Consider the following 13,656-nt stretch of genomic DNA (forward strand, 5'->3'; position numbering starts at 1 on the left):
CCCATTATTCCGTATCCTGCATTTTGGGATGATCAGGAAGAGATCCTGGCCTTCCTCTCTGTGACAACCTTTCAAGTACTTGAAGAGCACTATCCTGTCTCCCCTCAGTCTTCTCTTCTCAAGGCTAAACATGCCCAGTTCTTTCAGTCTCTCTTCATAGGGCTTTGTTTCCAGTCCCCTGATCATCTTTGTTGCCCTCCTCTGAACCCTCTCCAGTTTGTCTGCATCCTTCTTAAAGTGTGGTGCCCAGAACTGGACACAGTACTCCAGATGAGGCCTAACCAGTGCTGAGTAGAGGGGAACTAGTACTTCCTGGGATTTGAAAGCGATGCTTCTATGAATGCAGCCCAAAAGAGCATTTGCCTTTTTTGCAGCCACATCACATTGTTGGCTCATATTCAGCTTGTGATCGACAACAATTCCAAGATCCTTCTCGCTTGTAATATGGTTGAGCCACGTATCCCCCATCTTGTAACTCTGCATTTGGTTTCTTTTTCCTAGGTGCAGAACTTGGCATTTGTCCCTATTAAATGTCATTCTGTTGTTTTCTGCCCAGCGCTCCAGTCTATCCAGATCACTTTGAATGTTGTTTCTGTCTTCCAAAGTATTAGCTATCCCTCCCAATTTTGTGTCATCTGCAAATTTGATCAGCATTCCCTGCACCTCCTCCTCCAAGTCATTAATAAAAATGTTGAAGAGCACTGGGCCCAGGACTGAGCCCTGCGGTACCCCACTCGTTACATCTCCCCAGTTTGAGAAGGTCCCATTGATAAGCACTCTTTGAGGCCGATTCTGTAGCCAACTGTGGATCCACCGGATCGTTGTTTCATCTAGCCCACTTTGAGCTAGTTTGCTCATCAGGATATCATGGGGCACTTTGTAGAAAGCTTTGCTGAAGTCGAGGTATATGATGTCTACAGCATTCCCATGGTCTACAAGGGAGGTTACTTGATCAAAAAATGAGATCAGATTTGTCTGGCAGGACTTGTTTTTGACAAATCCATGTTGGCTTCAAGTAATCACGGCATTGTTTTCAAGGTGCTTCCAGATGGATTGCTTTATGATCTGCTCCAGAATTTTCCCAGGGATTGATGTCAGACTGACTGGTCTGTAGTTCCCAGGTTCCTCCTTTTTACCCTTTTTGAAGATAGGAACAACGTTAGCCCTCCTCCAGTCATCTGGCACCTCCCCCGTCCTCCACAACCTCCCAAACAGAATAGACAGCGGCTCTGAGAGTTCCTCTGTCAGTTCCTTTATGACTCTAGGATGCAGTTCATCTGGCCCTGGAGATTTGAACTCATTCAAAGTAATGAGGTGTTCCTTGACCATATGCCTGTCGATCTCAAGCTGCAATCCTGCGCCTTCAGCCTGTACTTCGCCTTTGCCAGTGGGGCCATAGACCCTCTTTTGGGAGAAGACTGAGCCAAAGTAGGAATTGAGCACCTCTGCCTTTTCTTTGTTATCTGTTATCGTTTTGCCATCCATATTTAATAGCTGAACCACCATTTCTTTCCTCTGCCTGTTACTATGCACGTAGCTGAAGAAAGCCTTTTTGTTGTTTTTAACATCCCTTGCTAACCTCAGCTCGTTCTCAGCTTTAGCCTTCCTGACGCCATCCCTGCAATTCTGTGCTACCTGCCTGTACTCTTCCTTTGTTACTTGGCCTTCTTTCCACTTCCTATATGTGTCTTTTTTTGTTTTCAGGTCATCTCTAAGCTTTTTTTGAAGCCACATTGGCTTCTTCTGTTGTCTTCCACCTTTTCTTCTTGTTGGAATTGCTTGTGATTGTGCCTGGAGAATTTCCTTTTTTAAAAGCTCCCACCCATCTTGGACTCCTTTTCTTGTTAGCGTCGCTTGCCATGGGACCTTCCTGATCATTGTTCTGAGTTTATGAAAATCAGCTTTCCTAAAATCCAGGGTGCGCATTTGACTATACTCGGCTTTTGCTTCCCTTAGAACCAAGAACTCAAGTACAACATGGTCGCTTTCCCCCAGAGTTCCTGTAACTGCTACTTTATCCACTAAGTCATCTCTGTTGGTTAGGATCAAGTCAAGGATAGCCGATCCTCTAGTTCCTTCCTCTACTTTCTGTAGGAGGAAGTTATCCGCCACACAAGTCAGGAATTTCCTGGAGGGGCCATGTTTTGCAGAATTTGTCTCCAAACAAATATCGGGGAAATTGAAGTCCCCCATTACTACTACATCATGCTTCCTTAAAACATTGGCTATTTGCTTTTCAAAAGTTTCATCCTCGTCTTCTCCTTGATTGGGTGGCCGGTAGTAGACTCCGACCACCAGGTTCCTTATATTATTTACTCCATTTATTTCAACCCAGATGCTCTCGATGGGGCTACCAAGCTCCTCCTCCTGTATTTCTGTGCAGAGATATGTATTTTTCACATACAGTGCAACCCCACCTCCCTTTCTGTTCCTCCTGTTCTTTTTGAACAAGTTATAGCCTTCAATTGCTGTATTCCAGTCATGAGCGTCATCCCACCAAGTCTCAGTTATACCTATCAGGTCATAATTTCCCTCTTGTATTAAGAGTTCAAGTTCGTTCTGTTTGTTTCCCATACTCTGGGCATTAGTATATAGACATCGAAGACCATGTGCTTCATAGTCTGGCTTTCTTCCTACATGTAACTGAAGACTATTATTGGGTGCTATCAGAGCTGTTCTCTCCATTGCAGTGCATGCGCCTTCATCCATTGTTACCCCCAACTTTACATCTCCCTTCCCCATAGGATTCAGTTTAAAGCCCTCCTGATGAAGATCTTCATGCTGTGGCCAAACACATTCTTCCCATCCTTTGTGAGGTGCAACCCATCCCTAGCCAACAGCCCATCTTCCAGGAAGTATAGCCCATGGTCCCAGAATCCAAATCTCTCTCGTCGGCACCACCTTCGTAGCCAGTCATTCACCCGGAGTATTTTTCGTTCCCTTTCTATCCCTCTTCTAACTACTGGAAGGATGGATGAGAAAACTATCTGGGCCCCAAAGTTCTTGAGTTTCCTTCCCAAAGCTTCGAAGTCTGACGTGATTTCTTCGTAGCTCCGCTTGGCGGTATCATTAGTTCCCACATGGATGAGAAGAAAGGGATACTTGTCAGTGGGCTTTATGAGTGCAGGCAACCTTTCAGTCACGTCTCTAATCTGTCCTCCCGGGAGACAACGTACCTGGCGAGTCCACGGGTCTTCGCGACATACTTGGGTCTCAATCCCACGCAGCAAGGAGTCTCCCACTACTACCACCCTTCTCTTCTTGTTGTAGGCCTGGGTTTCATCGCCTCTGTTTGACTGACCTTCAGCCTCTTGCTCACTCTCATGTAGGTTCCCCTGTGATTCTTCCTCTGCAGGCTGTCCTCCAGTCTCATCCGCAAGTACCTGGAATCGGTTCCACAGCTCCACTGCTTCCACTGGTGCAGAGTGGCATCTAGTTCTTCTTCTCCTAACTGTCACCCTTTTCCAAGGAGTATCCTCTACTCCATTTTTCTTCACCTCAGCATTTCCCACTGCCTCATCTTGCTGTTGCTCTTCAAGCTTCTGGTCTGCCCTTTGCTGCTGTAGTTCCCCCATTCTGTCCAAGAACTCTTCGTGTTCTCTTATTCCCCGGAGGGTCGACAGTCGCCGCTCCAGTCCACTTACTTTTTCCTCCAGCAGCGTGATCAACTTGCACTTGTTGCAGGTGTCGGCCATGTTGTTCTCAGGCAAGAAAACAAACATTGCACACACCTTGCAGGTCACCACCACTGGAGAGTCTTGTCCTTCCATAGCCTCTTTTCCCTTTTTGTGTCTAGCTTTGTGATTGTTCTAGACTAGCCTGTGCCTGCTCCTCTACTCAGTAGAGGTTAAAAGCAGAGTCCCACTGGTGTGGAAGTGTGTGTTACAAGACAAATAAATGAAAAAAAGTTATTAAAAAAAAAAAAATGTTAGGGGCCTCCCCCTTGACCTCCCCTGCCGAACTCCCCTGGCCAACTCCTGTTTGCTCCCCCCGTTCGCTCGCTCTGTTCGCTCGCTCTCTGGGAGCTTGCTTGCTTCTGTAGTCCCTGGACCAGCTGGAGCAGCTTCCTCTGCTCTGCTCTGCTCAGCTGGGAGGCGGGAAACAGACTGAAGCTTCCCGCCCACTCAGCTGCTGGGAGTACTCAGGCCACACACCCCCAATTCAGTTGGAGCTCTCAGAAGCACCTGGTGAGCTCACAGCCACTCAGAAGGATAAAGGGCAGCCCCCTGGGCTTCCTGCAGCCCACTTACCTCTTAGCCTCTGTCTCCTTTGTCTCTTCTACCACTGCAACTCCCCTGGCCAACTCCCATTTGCTCCCCCTGTTCGCTCCCCCTGGTCGCTCGCTCTCTGGGAGCTTGCCTGCTTCTGTAGTCCCTGGACCAGCTGGAGCAGCTTGCTCCGCTCTGCTCTGCTCAGCTGGGAGGCGGGAAACAGCCTGCTCTTCCAATCTGGAAGGATACAGACAGCAGCAAAGTTCTGGATTGCCTATAATAAGTCTGCAATGACTCCAGCCTGGTCTGCATATTGGGCCAAAAAAGGTCCAGTCCTGCTTACTCACTGCTGTGCTAGTTTTCTTCATTCCAGGAGCTTTTTCCATTTCAGGGGAAAAGCAACAACAAAGCATCTTAGCACCTTAAGAGCTCAATCCTATGCAGGGCGGCTGGCGCACGGAAGGGATCCTCTCCTCCGTGCTCTGGCCACCCTGCATTTTTGCCTAGATTATCTAGGCGCGGCTTTGGGGAGGGGGAGGGGGAAGGGGAGGGAAGGGGTCTGGAGACCTGGTAGGAAGCGATGCAAAGCAGCTTCCACGGACTCCTCCCCTCCCTGCCCCCAAGACTGCCCCCTTTTCCCCGTCTCTGTGCTCCGTTTCCGTTTCCCACGTAGCCGGCGCAGAGAGAACCACACCAGCTATGAGCAGATGGGGAGGGCAGTTTCTGGGAAATGGTTCCCAGAAACCAAATAATCCTATGGCCCTCCAGACAGTATGTAGTAGCCATATTACGATTACTCCCTCCAAGACTTAATAAATAGGTCATAATAATGTCAGTTTCGTGGACTACAGCCTGATGTTAGCCTGAGTTCCAAGTGTGTATATATACACACATGGTGGGGGTGGGATTGTAAACAGTGAAGTCAGAGAGAACTGAAATGCACACGGACAGTGATCATTACTGTGTCTATGGTGCCCATTCACAGAACAGTTTTCAGGTGATAACACAGGCATCTTTGCATTGGTGAGCTGATCAACGCTTGTACTGAGAGTTTAAAAAGTTGTCCCTATTCTAGCAAGAGGAGATAGGGTTGAACTTCGTGATGAATTGCAATTCAGCTGTTTTGCACTGCCGTCTGTCTTTGGAGTTCTTTTGTTCCAAGAATGGCCACCTTCAGGTCAGTGACAGAGTGTCCTGGGAGGCTGAAGGGTTCTCATACTGGTTTTTGAATATGCCATTCCTGATGTCAGATTTGTGTCCATTTATTGTTTTCCACAGAGACTGGCCTGTTTGCCCTAGGTAGAGTGCAAAAAGGCACTGCTGACCAAAGGTGGCATATATCACATTGGAAGATGAACAAGTGAATGAGCCCCTAATGTTGTGGGTGACACTATGAGGTCCTGTAATCCTGTTTCCAGAGTAGATATGGCAACAGAGCTGGGATCTGGGTATGTTGCAGGCCCTGGTCCCTGAGTCTGTCTCCTTGTTATGTGGCCTGCTGCTGCTCGTGAGTGGCTGTTTTGGGTTGCTGGGCTGTCTATAAGCAAGTACAGGCCTGCCACCCAAGGCCTGTGAGAGGGAGGTCATGCTGCTTTGTCTCTTCTGGGTCTATCCTGTAGTAGATTTTTCCTGAGGACGAGTCTGGTGAAGGTGTTTTTTTTAACTTCCTTTCACTGGGTATTGTAGTCTGAGGAATGCCAGCTGGGCACAGGTTCAGTTTTCATAGAATCATAGAATAGTAGGGCTGGAAGGGGCCTACAAGGCCATCGAGTCCAGCCCCCTGATCAGTGCAGGAATCCAAGTCAGAGCATCCCTGACAGATGGCCGTCCAGCCTCGTCTTGAACGCCTCCAGTGTGGGAGAGCCCACAGCCTCCCTAGGTCATGGGTTCCATTGCAGAATTGTTCTAACAGTCAGGAAGTTTTTCTTTCTGAGTGGTTTCGCGAGTGTAGTTGTAAGGGCAGAGCCGGCCTTCACATTCTTCCATTTGGCAGACCTCAGTAAGGCATTACTGGCTATCGGTTTTCCCCGCCCCTAGGCAATAGAATCATAGAATCGTAGAATAGCAGGGTTGGAAGGGGCCTACAAGACTGTCGAGTCCCATAAATAAAGGGTTGTTGCTATTTGTTGCAGGGGAGTTCAGCAAGTGGGGGTCAGTTATTTATGAAATGTCTTTCTAACATTTGAGTTATATTTTTTAATGCTTTCCCCTTGTTACATCACTCAAAGCAACGTTTCATGAAAACAACGTATTTGTCCGCAGGTAGCACTTTGCCCAGTCACCAGGTAGAGGGGCAAACAAATGGATTTGCTGCCGAGCTGCAGGAAGAAAATATGACTTCTCTGAAGGACATCCATTCGGGTAGCCCAGACTACCAAAGACCGGAGAAGGCTAGGAAGTTGGACTTGGACCACCCGGGAGGTGGCTTGACTCCCCCAGTATCTTGTCCCAAGGCAACGTCCCCGAGCTCGCTGCAGTTTAGGAAGCTACCCATGACTCCAAAGGAGGCCCACATATGCAGAATGGAGGCACTGAATCAGAGCACAAATAGCCAAGTTTATGAACGCATCCGGGACGAAGAAACGGAATCATCTCTCAGAAGTCAGTTGGAAGGACATGAGGGCTCTGGTTTGCCAACCAAGACCAGCTCGAGCTGCGCTACCACGCAGGGCCTTTTTGCAGGGTCAGTGGAATCTGGGAGGAAGGATGCAAGGACTGTCGGGTCCAGGGGCAGGCCAAGCCAGACGGCTGCACCCCTCCAGTGCAACGAGTCCCATGGCGAATGGCAGGACACAGCGATGTCTGAGAGAGACGCTCCCCCCGTGGCCGCCTCTGACATGGAGAAGAGGCTAAGCACCATGTATGCCCGCGTGTGCAGGAGGCCCAAAGCATCTCAGCAGCTGCTGCCTATGACCTGCAACAAGCCGGCGGAACAAGAGGAGGAGGAACCTCCGCCCATTCCAGAGAAACATTTTGAGAATATCTATGAAAGCCTGAGCATCGACACTGAGATGCAGGTAGGCGGGTGCATGCTGCTAGGCCGAAGCCTGCGCCTTCGTGTGTTCTCTTGCATGTCTGGGCAGGCCCGCTCTCCCCGACCTGGTGGCTCCAGATGTGTTGCACCATAAATCCCAATGGCCATGTTGGCTGGAAATGATGGGACTTGCAGTCCAACATATCTGGTGGGCACCAGGTTGGGGAAGGCCGGCATAGGCCATTACCGATATGTGGCCACACAGATAAATGATTTACTGTCTCCTTCCATTGCATTAACTCTCAAAGGAGTCCATTTTGCACATTCAAGTGATGTACATGTGCGTCTGTGGTTCACGTATGCTAGTAAGGACTAGGGATGTGTGAGAAATTCACTCCATTGAGAGTTTTTTTAAATGGATTTCCCCAATCTGCATATCCCAGAATTGAGTGTGGACTCAAACCCAATTTGTGTTTGGAAATCCATACATCGCCAAGCTTGCAGCGTGTTCCGCAAAACAAATGTATTCGATAATATGTGCAGATCTGAAAAATGTTTAAAGGGAAATGCGTACATTTCCGAACTGCACGCAAACATACTTTAGCCAATGGGTGCATGAGGCCAAAAATGTGTATGTTTAAAAATGTGCACAAAAGATGTGTATACATTGGTATATATATTATGAAGAATGCATATGAATTTCCATACAGAACTATCGCTTTTAAAAATCACAAGGCCAACAAACTTGGCCTCAAAGAAAAGAACCGTCTCAGCAAGACTGCCCTCCCCTTCCCTCCCCAGGAAGCAGCTTCCTTCCCCTTCCCTCCCCAGGAAGCAGCTTCCCTCCCCTTCCCTCCCCAGGAAGCAGCTTCCCTCCCCTTCCCTCCCCAGCCACCGCAACTACAAGTCCGAGGGCTCCCCAGGAAGAGGGAATGACTGTTACTCCAGTGTGTGTTTGTAATGCGGACTTCGGATAATACCCGTGAACTCATTTCACCCTCTGATTTGATGGGTGTTCAGTCTGTGATTCAGAGGGTGAAGTGACCTGACCAGAGACTCGACAGCCTCTGGCACGACTGGGGCTCTTGACTCACTTGTCTTTCATCTTGGAATTAAACAGCAATGGAGGAAACAGTAGCAGGATTGCAACCGGTGCTGGGGTGGTGCTCACAGCTTCACAGAGGCAGACAGTGGTCTGCAAGTAACCCAAGACGGGCAGCAGCCGATCTCCACCCTTCACGAGGCTGGATACGAGGAGCTGCTTATGGAGTCAGACCTTTGGTCCTTGTAGGCCAGGGGTGCACAACTGGCAGCCTCCAAGGCCTTCACTGTGGCCCCCCATAAATACCCTGCCCCCCAATTCCCCCACCTGTACTCTCCCCCCCCCAGAAATCCTCCTCCAGATGGCTCTTTCCCTGCCAATGCTGGCGGCGAGGGAAGAACGATCAGTATCAGGACCGCAGATTTGCATGTGTGCCAGATTTGCATGTGTGCACGCCAGTGGAGGCTGGTGGCTCACTTCGGGCAGGAGATTTGCTCCGGGTTTCAGCCAGAACCTGGGGCAGGGAGGCTCTGCACCTTGGAGAGCTGCTTTAGAGCTCTGACTGGTTCTGACTGAAACCAGATTCAGGTTACCGCCCCACTGATGTTGGAGCCACCAGCCTTATAGAGTCTTGAGCCCGTATCTGGAGGGATGCCGGCTGGGGACTGCCACCTGAACCGGGCATACAAGGAGAATGAACCCGGCACTCTCTCGACTCCCCTGCCCTCAGCCGCAGCTGTTGGTGCTTGCGCGCGCATCTTCACAGCTGCACAGAGCTACTGTTGGCTGTTCCACAGTTCACTTCCCACAACGCTCAGGAGGCGAGAAAGGGAAGGAAAGAGAGATGTGAAACCATCCTGCGGTCTCAAAATAAGAGTTCGCCAAAATGCAACCTTAGGATGATCTAGGCTGATACAATGGGAAGCCACGGCGTAAGCAGCGTTGCAGAATGAACGCACCGTATGCGTTCATTATGCGTCTTAAAAATGCACCAAGGGCGCTTCCAGATGGACGGCTCCTAGCGCTGCCCGTCAGAAGGCACTGCAGAGCTCTTCTGCCTTGCTGTCCCTAACAGATTTTTTTTCTGGTAAGAAAAGCAATGGAAGAATTGGTGGGAAAACATGGAAGGGTTACAAATTGAAGACGGCGACGTCTGGACCCCACTGCGGTGGAGGCTGGTGGCGCTGATGTCAGTGGGGCAGCGAATCTGCTCCAGGTTTCAGTCAGAACGCTAAAGCAGCTCTCCAAGGTGCGAGGACAGCTCCTTTAGAGTTCTGACTGGTTCTGACTGAAACCAGATTCACCGCCCCACAGACATTGGCGCCACCAGTCTCCACTGCCCCCCTGCACAATTCCGGGAACGAGGCAGCAATTACATTTTACTGCAATTACACAGCAAAAGCCTCATCCGGGAGCACCCCAAATGCCGGGGATGACGCTATCGAGGGTTATGCCATCTTAAACGAGTGTGGGGGAAGCTGCCATACTGATGGGGCCCCTGCATCGCCCCATGGCCTGGACAAGGGGAACGGGAGACACCAGGCCCAGTGTGCGCACACCTGCAGCGCATGCAGAAGGAGGTCCCAGGCCGACCCCCTGGCCCCCACCCAGAAGGGGTCCGGATGGCCAAGCTGGGAAATGTCTCTGCCCAACGTGCTGGAGGCAGCCCACAGAAAAGGGAACGTTTGTGGTGCAGCAGCAGCATGCTTTCCTGACCGGCTTTTCTTCTTGTGCACTTTCTCTCTCTCGTTCTGTAGGGTGGCGAGATGCCAGGTGTCGCAGCCCCACCCGAGGCGTGAGCAGCTGGGGAGCAGAGAGAAAACCCCAAGCCAGACCAGAGCCCCGCCAGCCTGTTGGGGCTTTTCCCAGGCCTCTCACGGTGGCGGGATGAGAGGCAAACAAACTCGGGCGGCACAAAAAGCGTTTCGGGAACAGGGCTCTCTTCTGCTCCTGGCTGCTGAGGGCTTCCCAGAGCCGTTTAGGGTAGGCTTAGTCCTGTCGCCACGAGGTGGCTCCGTTGTAGGATGCTGAAACAACGATGGCTCTTCTGGAATCGTGCTGTTGTGTTTAGGGTGACCGGGGACCCCCCTTTGGCCAGACTCGGGCACAAGCTAAGCACATGATGCCGCTTCGAGAAAGGGGCCATCGCGCAGGTTCACCTTTGCCTTGCAAGACTTTGAATTGCGTACCGCAACAATTGCAAAGGGAGAAAGTAAAACTTCTGGGACACTTTTTAAAAAAGCAACACCAACAACTCTGCAACTGCATTTTTTGGTCTATTCTTTCAACGTCTTGAGTGGACGAGGCAATTCCACTCAGCACTCAGGTGCAATGATCCCAAGACAGAGCGCGAGTGGGTATCAAATGGGAGATTATTGGGAAAACAAGAACAGCCTGCTTTTTATTTCTACGGAGATGACTGGACGTGTTTGCCCTCCTCCGATGGGACGTGTATTGCGTGTATTGCAGTCGCCTGAGTGTTGTGACTAATCAATAGTCTGGAAGGTGAAATAGCAACTTGCTAGACATTCGGCCCCTCTCTCCCTCCGGGCTCCTCCCTCCGGGCTCCTCCCTCCATCCATGAGTTTTGGAACAAGTGGCCTTTGTGTGGGCAACCTTTTGAACTTTATTCACTTTCATGATCTCAGCAGAGGTGTGAATGGTCAGGTGTTCAAGGCCTAATTCTCACTGACATGGTGGTGAACCTGTCTCTGGCCTGTACTACTTCAAATTGCTCACATGATTGGCTGCTCCTCCATGCACCCCCCCAAATCCTCCCAGCTCCCTGCACATAGACAACTAGCATGTCAGGGAAAACTCTTCTTCCTGAGATGCTAGTTTGCTATGTTTTGGGGCTTTTATTTTACTTTACTTTACTTTGTGCAGAGAAGCATTCACTTCTTTAAACCATCACCAGTCTGAAGTGGCACAGCACAGCTTGTCCAAAACCTCAGTGGATTTTAGGAAATTAAGTTGGCAGGAAATTAATGTTGAATTATTCAGGGTGAGGGATTCCAGAGGGATCCCTCCTTCAGTTGAGTGTCTAGGCTAGAGAATGGCCACTGAGATTAATACTTGTTTGGGAAAAAATATTTCTAGCTATGCTTAGAAGGAGGGAAGAGATTTTGCAGGGCCTTGGTGCAATGATAACTGAAGATAACTCAGTATCTCATGGCCGTAAAAATGGCAAATTAAGTGTTATGAGGCGGCTGGAAAACAGTTGACATAATAATGCCATTGCATGATTCTGTGGTGTGTCTACATTTAAATGTTGGGGTCCCCTTCTCTTTGGCTCATGGCTGAAGAAAGAGAAGATAAGAGTTGGAAAAGGTGCAAAACGAGAGCAAATTGGTGGCTAAAGTGATCCAAATGGTGGACCATCTTTCTCATGAAGACAGGCTTGCATTACAGTGGCCAGATGCAAAAGAGTGCAGGGCTACTGCACCTTTAGTAGTTGTGTAAGAGAGGAATTCACCCGGTGTAGCTTGCAGGAGTCCTGTGCTCTTTTGCATACAGAATTCACAAGCCTCAACTGCTGAGAGTTCTACTCACATTCTTCATCTGGCTTTTTTTGCCATGCCGTCAAGTCTTAACTTGCAGTAATGAGGGCTAGACACTTTCTCTTCGAAAGAAAAGAGAGCTTCGGATATTGGGCGGTATAGAAACGAAATAAATAAATTAGAAAGAAAGAAAGAAAGAAAGAAAGAAAGAAAGAAGAAACGGAAAGGAAAGGGAAAGCTGAATATTGGCTGTGTCGTTGATACATATGCATAAATATACTTAGACTACCCTAGTTTTCTTCATTCGTGTTCTGTTAAGCACAGCAAAGAAGGGCTGAGTGAGCTGGTATGGCCTAGTGGATAGAAGAGATGTGTTCAAATGCTTCCTCAGCTGTGAACTCACTGGGTGGTCTTAGGGAACTGGCTCTCTCAGCCTCAGTTCTCACCTGTAAAATGGGCACAGTAGAGGCCCGCCACACTGAGTGGTTCTGACGATACATGTATGAAATTTATGAACAACCATACTTGTGCATAGCTTGAATTCACTTCAAAGAGGTTTGCACAGGAGAACCTTTAGCGGGGTTTATGCCCATTGTGGGGGAGGCGGAATAGATACTATATTTGTAGATCTTTGGGGCATGATTTGCAAGCAGTCTTACTGAGCTGCCCGATGCTTGTGTACTTAGATAAGAGTAATAATGCAACTCTTAATGTTCTGGATTTCAGCATCGTCCTTTTTTCATAGTTAAAAATGAATATTTCGTTATTAGTTTTCGGCTGCGGGGCGCACTTTAGGAATCAAATATGAATGCATAAATTGGCGGCTGTTTTCCGCCCCCGGCGTTGCCCTGCCCCCAACATTCCGAGATCAATGCAGCCATTGTCTTCTGCCCTAATTCCCCTCTTCCCCTGCCCCAGTGTTGCTTCTGAACGCTGGCTGCTATCTCTCTTGTAAAGCAACAAAGGGAGTTAATGTCAATGTGAGGTTGGCCGGACCCTGTGCTGGAAACAAAGGGAGACCATTCAGAATTAGGGCTCTAGGACAGCCCAGATGTTGCGGTCCTGGCTGCTGACTGGCTGCCATTGAGAACCGGAGCAGTGGCAGGGGATGGAACAGCAGCTTTAGGAGAGCTGAAAGTGAGATGACAGAGGCTTGTCTTTGCTTTTGGCATGGAAACACACTTTCTTTCTCCTGCTGTTTGTCTCTGGTTAAACAGGGTTTGGGGAAGGGTAACACCTCCTACCCCACCAGGTCCCCTGGTTTACTACAGACGACAGTGGAACAAGTGTTCACAGCATGGGCAACAGGGCCACTCTCACATCAGCCTTCGGCACTCTGCAAGGCTTTGGTCTGTTTTCCGTTTGTGGTGGACAGAATCCTGTTTTTTGGATGTGTGATAGATTCATTATTTCCTGGCACACTCCTCTACAATGAAACGGGCTTATCTTACAGGGGGGCTGTAGAAATGACTAAGGTTATTCTTATACCTGAAAAGTGTAAAAAAAAAGAAAAAAAAAGACACTCTCTCCTCCCAGGAGTCTGCCCTCTGTGTTTCTGCATGAGCCACATATCTGGGCATGCCTCCTGATTGAAGAGAGGCAAGCCCGTAGTAGTAAATGGATCATTCAACCCTCCCTGCCCCCCATGAAGAGAGGCAGTGGAATTAACCACCCCCAGCAAGAGGGCAAGAGACATCGTGCAGAGAGACAATGGGCAGCCTCCTCCTCCATGGCTGGGGCATTTGAAGCTCTGAGAACACTGCTAGTGAGCCAGAAGGGGCACAGAGTTAATTAATGAAAGGCTCTTAATTAATTAATTAAGGGGCACAGAGTTAATTAATGAAAGGCTCTTTGGGGGCCCAAATGCCCCCATCTATGGAGGAGAAGTCTGTATGTTGTGTCTGCTGTGTGATGTACTGCTCTGACCAC

General features: G+C 49.3%; 1 protein-coding gene across 4 annotated transcripts in view; it reads left to right on the top strand.

The window, feature by feature from the left end:
- The window catches only part of LOC146360360 (uncharacterized), a 55,952-nt gene extending 42,727 nt beyond the window's left edge, over positions 1 to 13,225 (top strand). For all 4 annotated transcript variants that reach the window (XM_084829498.1, XM_084829496.1, XM_084829497.1 and 1 more), the window contains 2 exons: positions 6,474 to 7,228; positions 9,985 to 13,225. In XM_084829498.1, the coding sequence (XP_084685624.1) occupies positions 6,474 to 7,228; positions 9,985 to 10,026 (797 nt within the window). In that variant the 3' untranslated portion in view covers positions 10,027 to 13,225. The remainder of the gene's footprint in view (positions 1 to 6,473; positions 7,229 to 9,984) is intronic.
- Positions 13,226 to 13,656: the final 431 nt, after the last annotated feature.

Source organism: Heloderma suspectum, chromosome 1, assembly GCF_057233095.1.
Source record: "Heloderma suspectum isolate Gila_16-S chromosome 1, 16-S_ref, whole genome shotgun sequence".
Lineage (NCBI taxonomy): Eukaryota > Metazoa > Chordata > Lepidosauria > Squamata > Helodermatidae > Heloderma > Heloderma suspectum.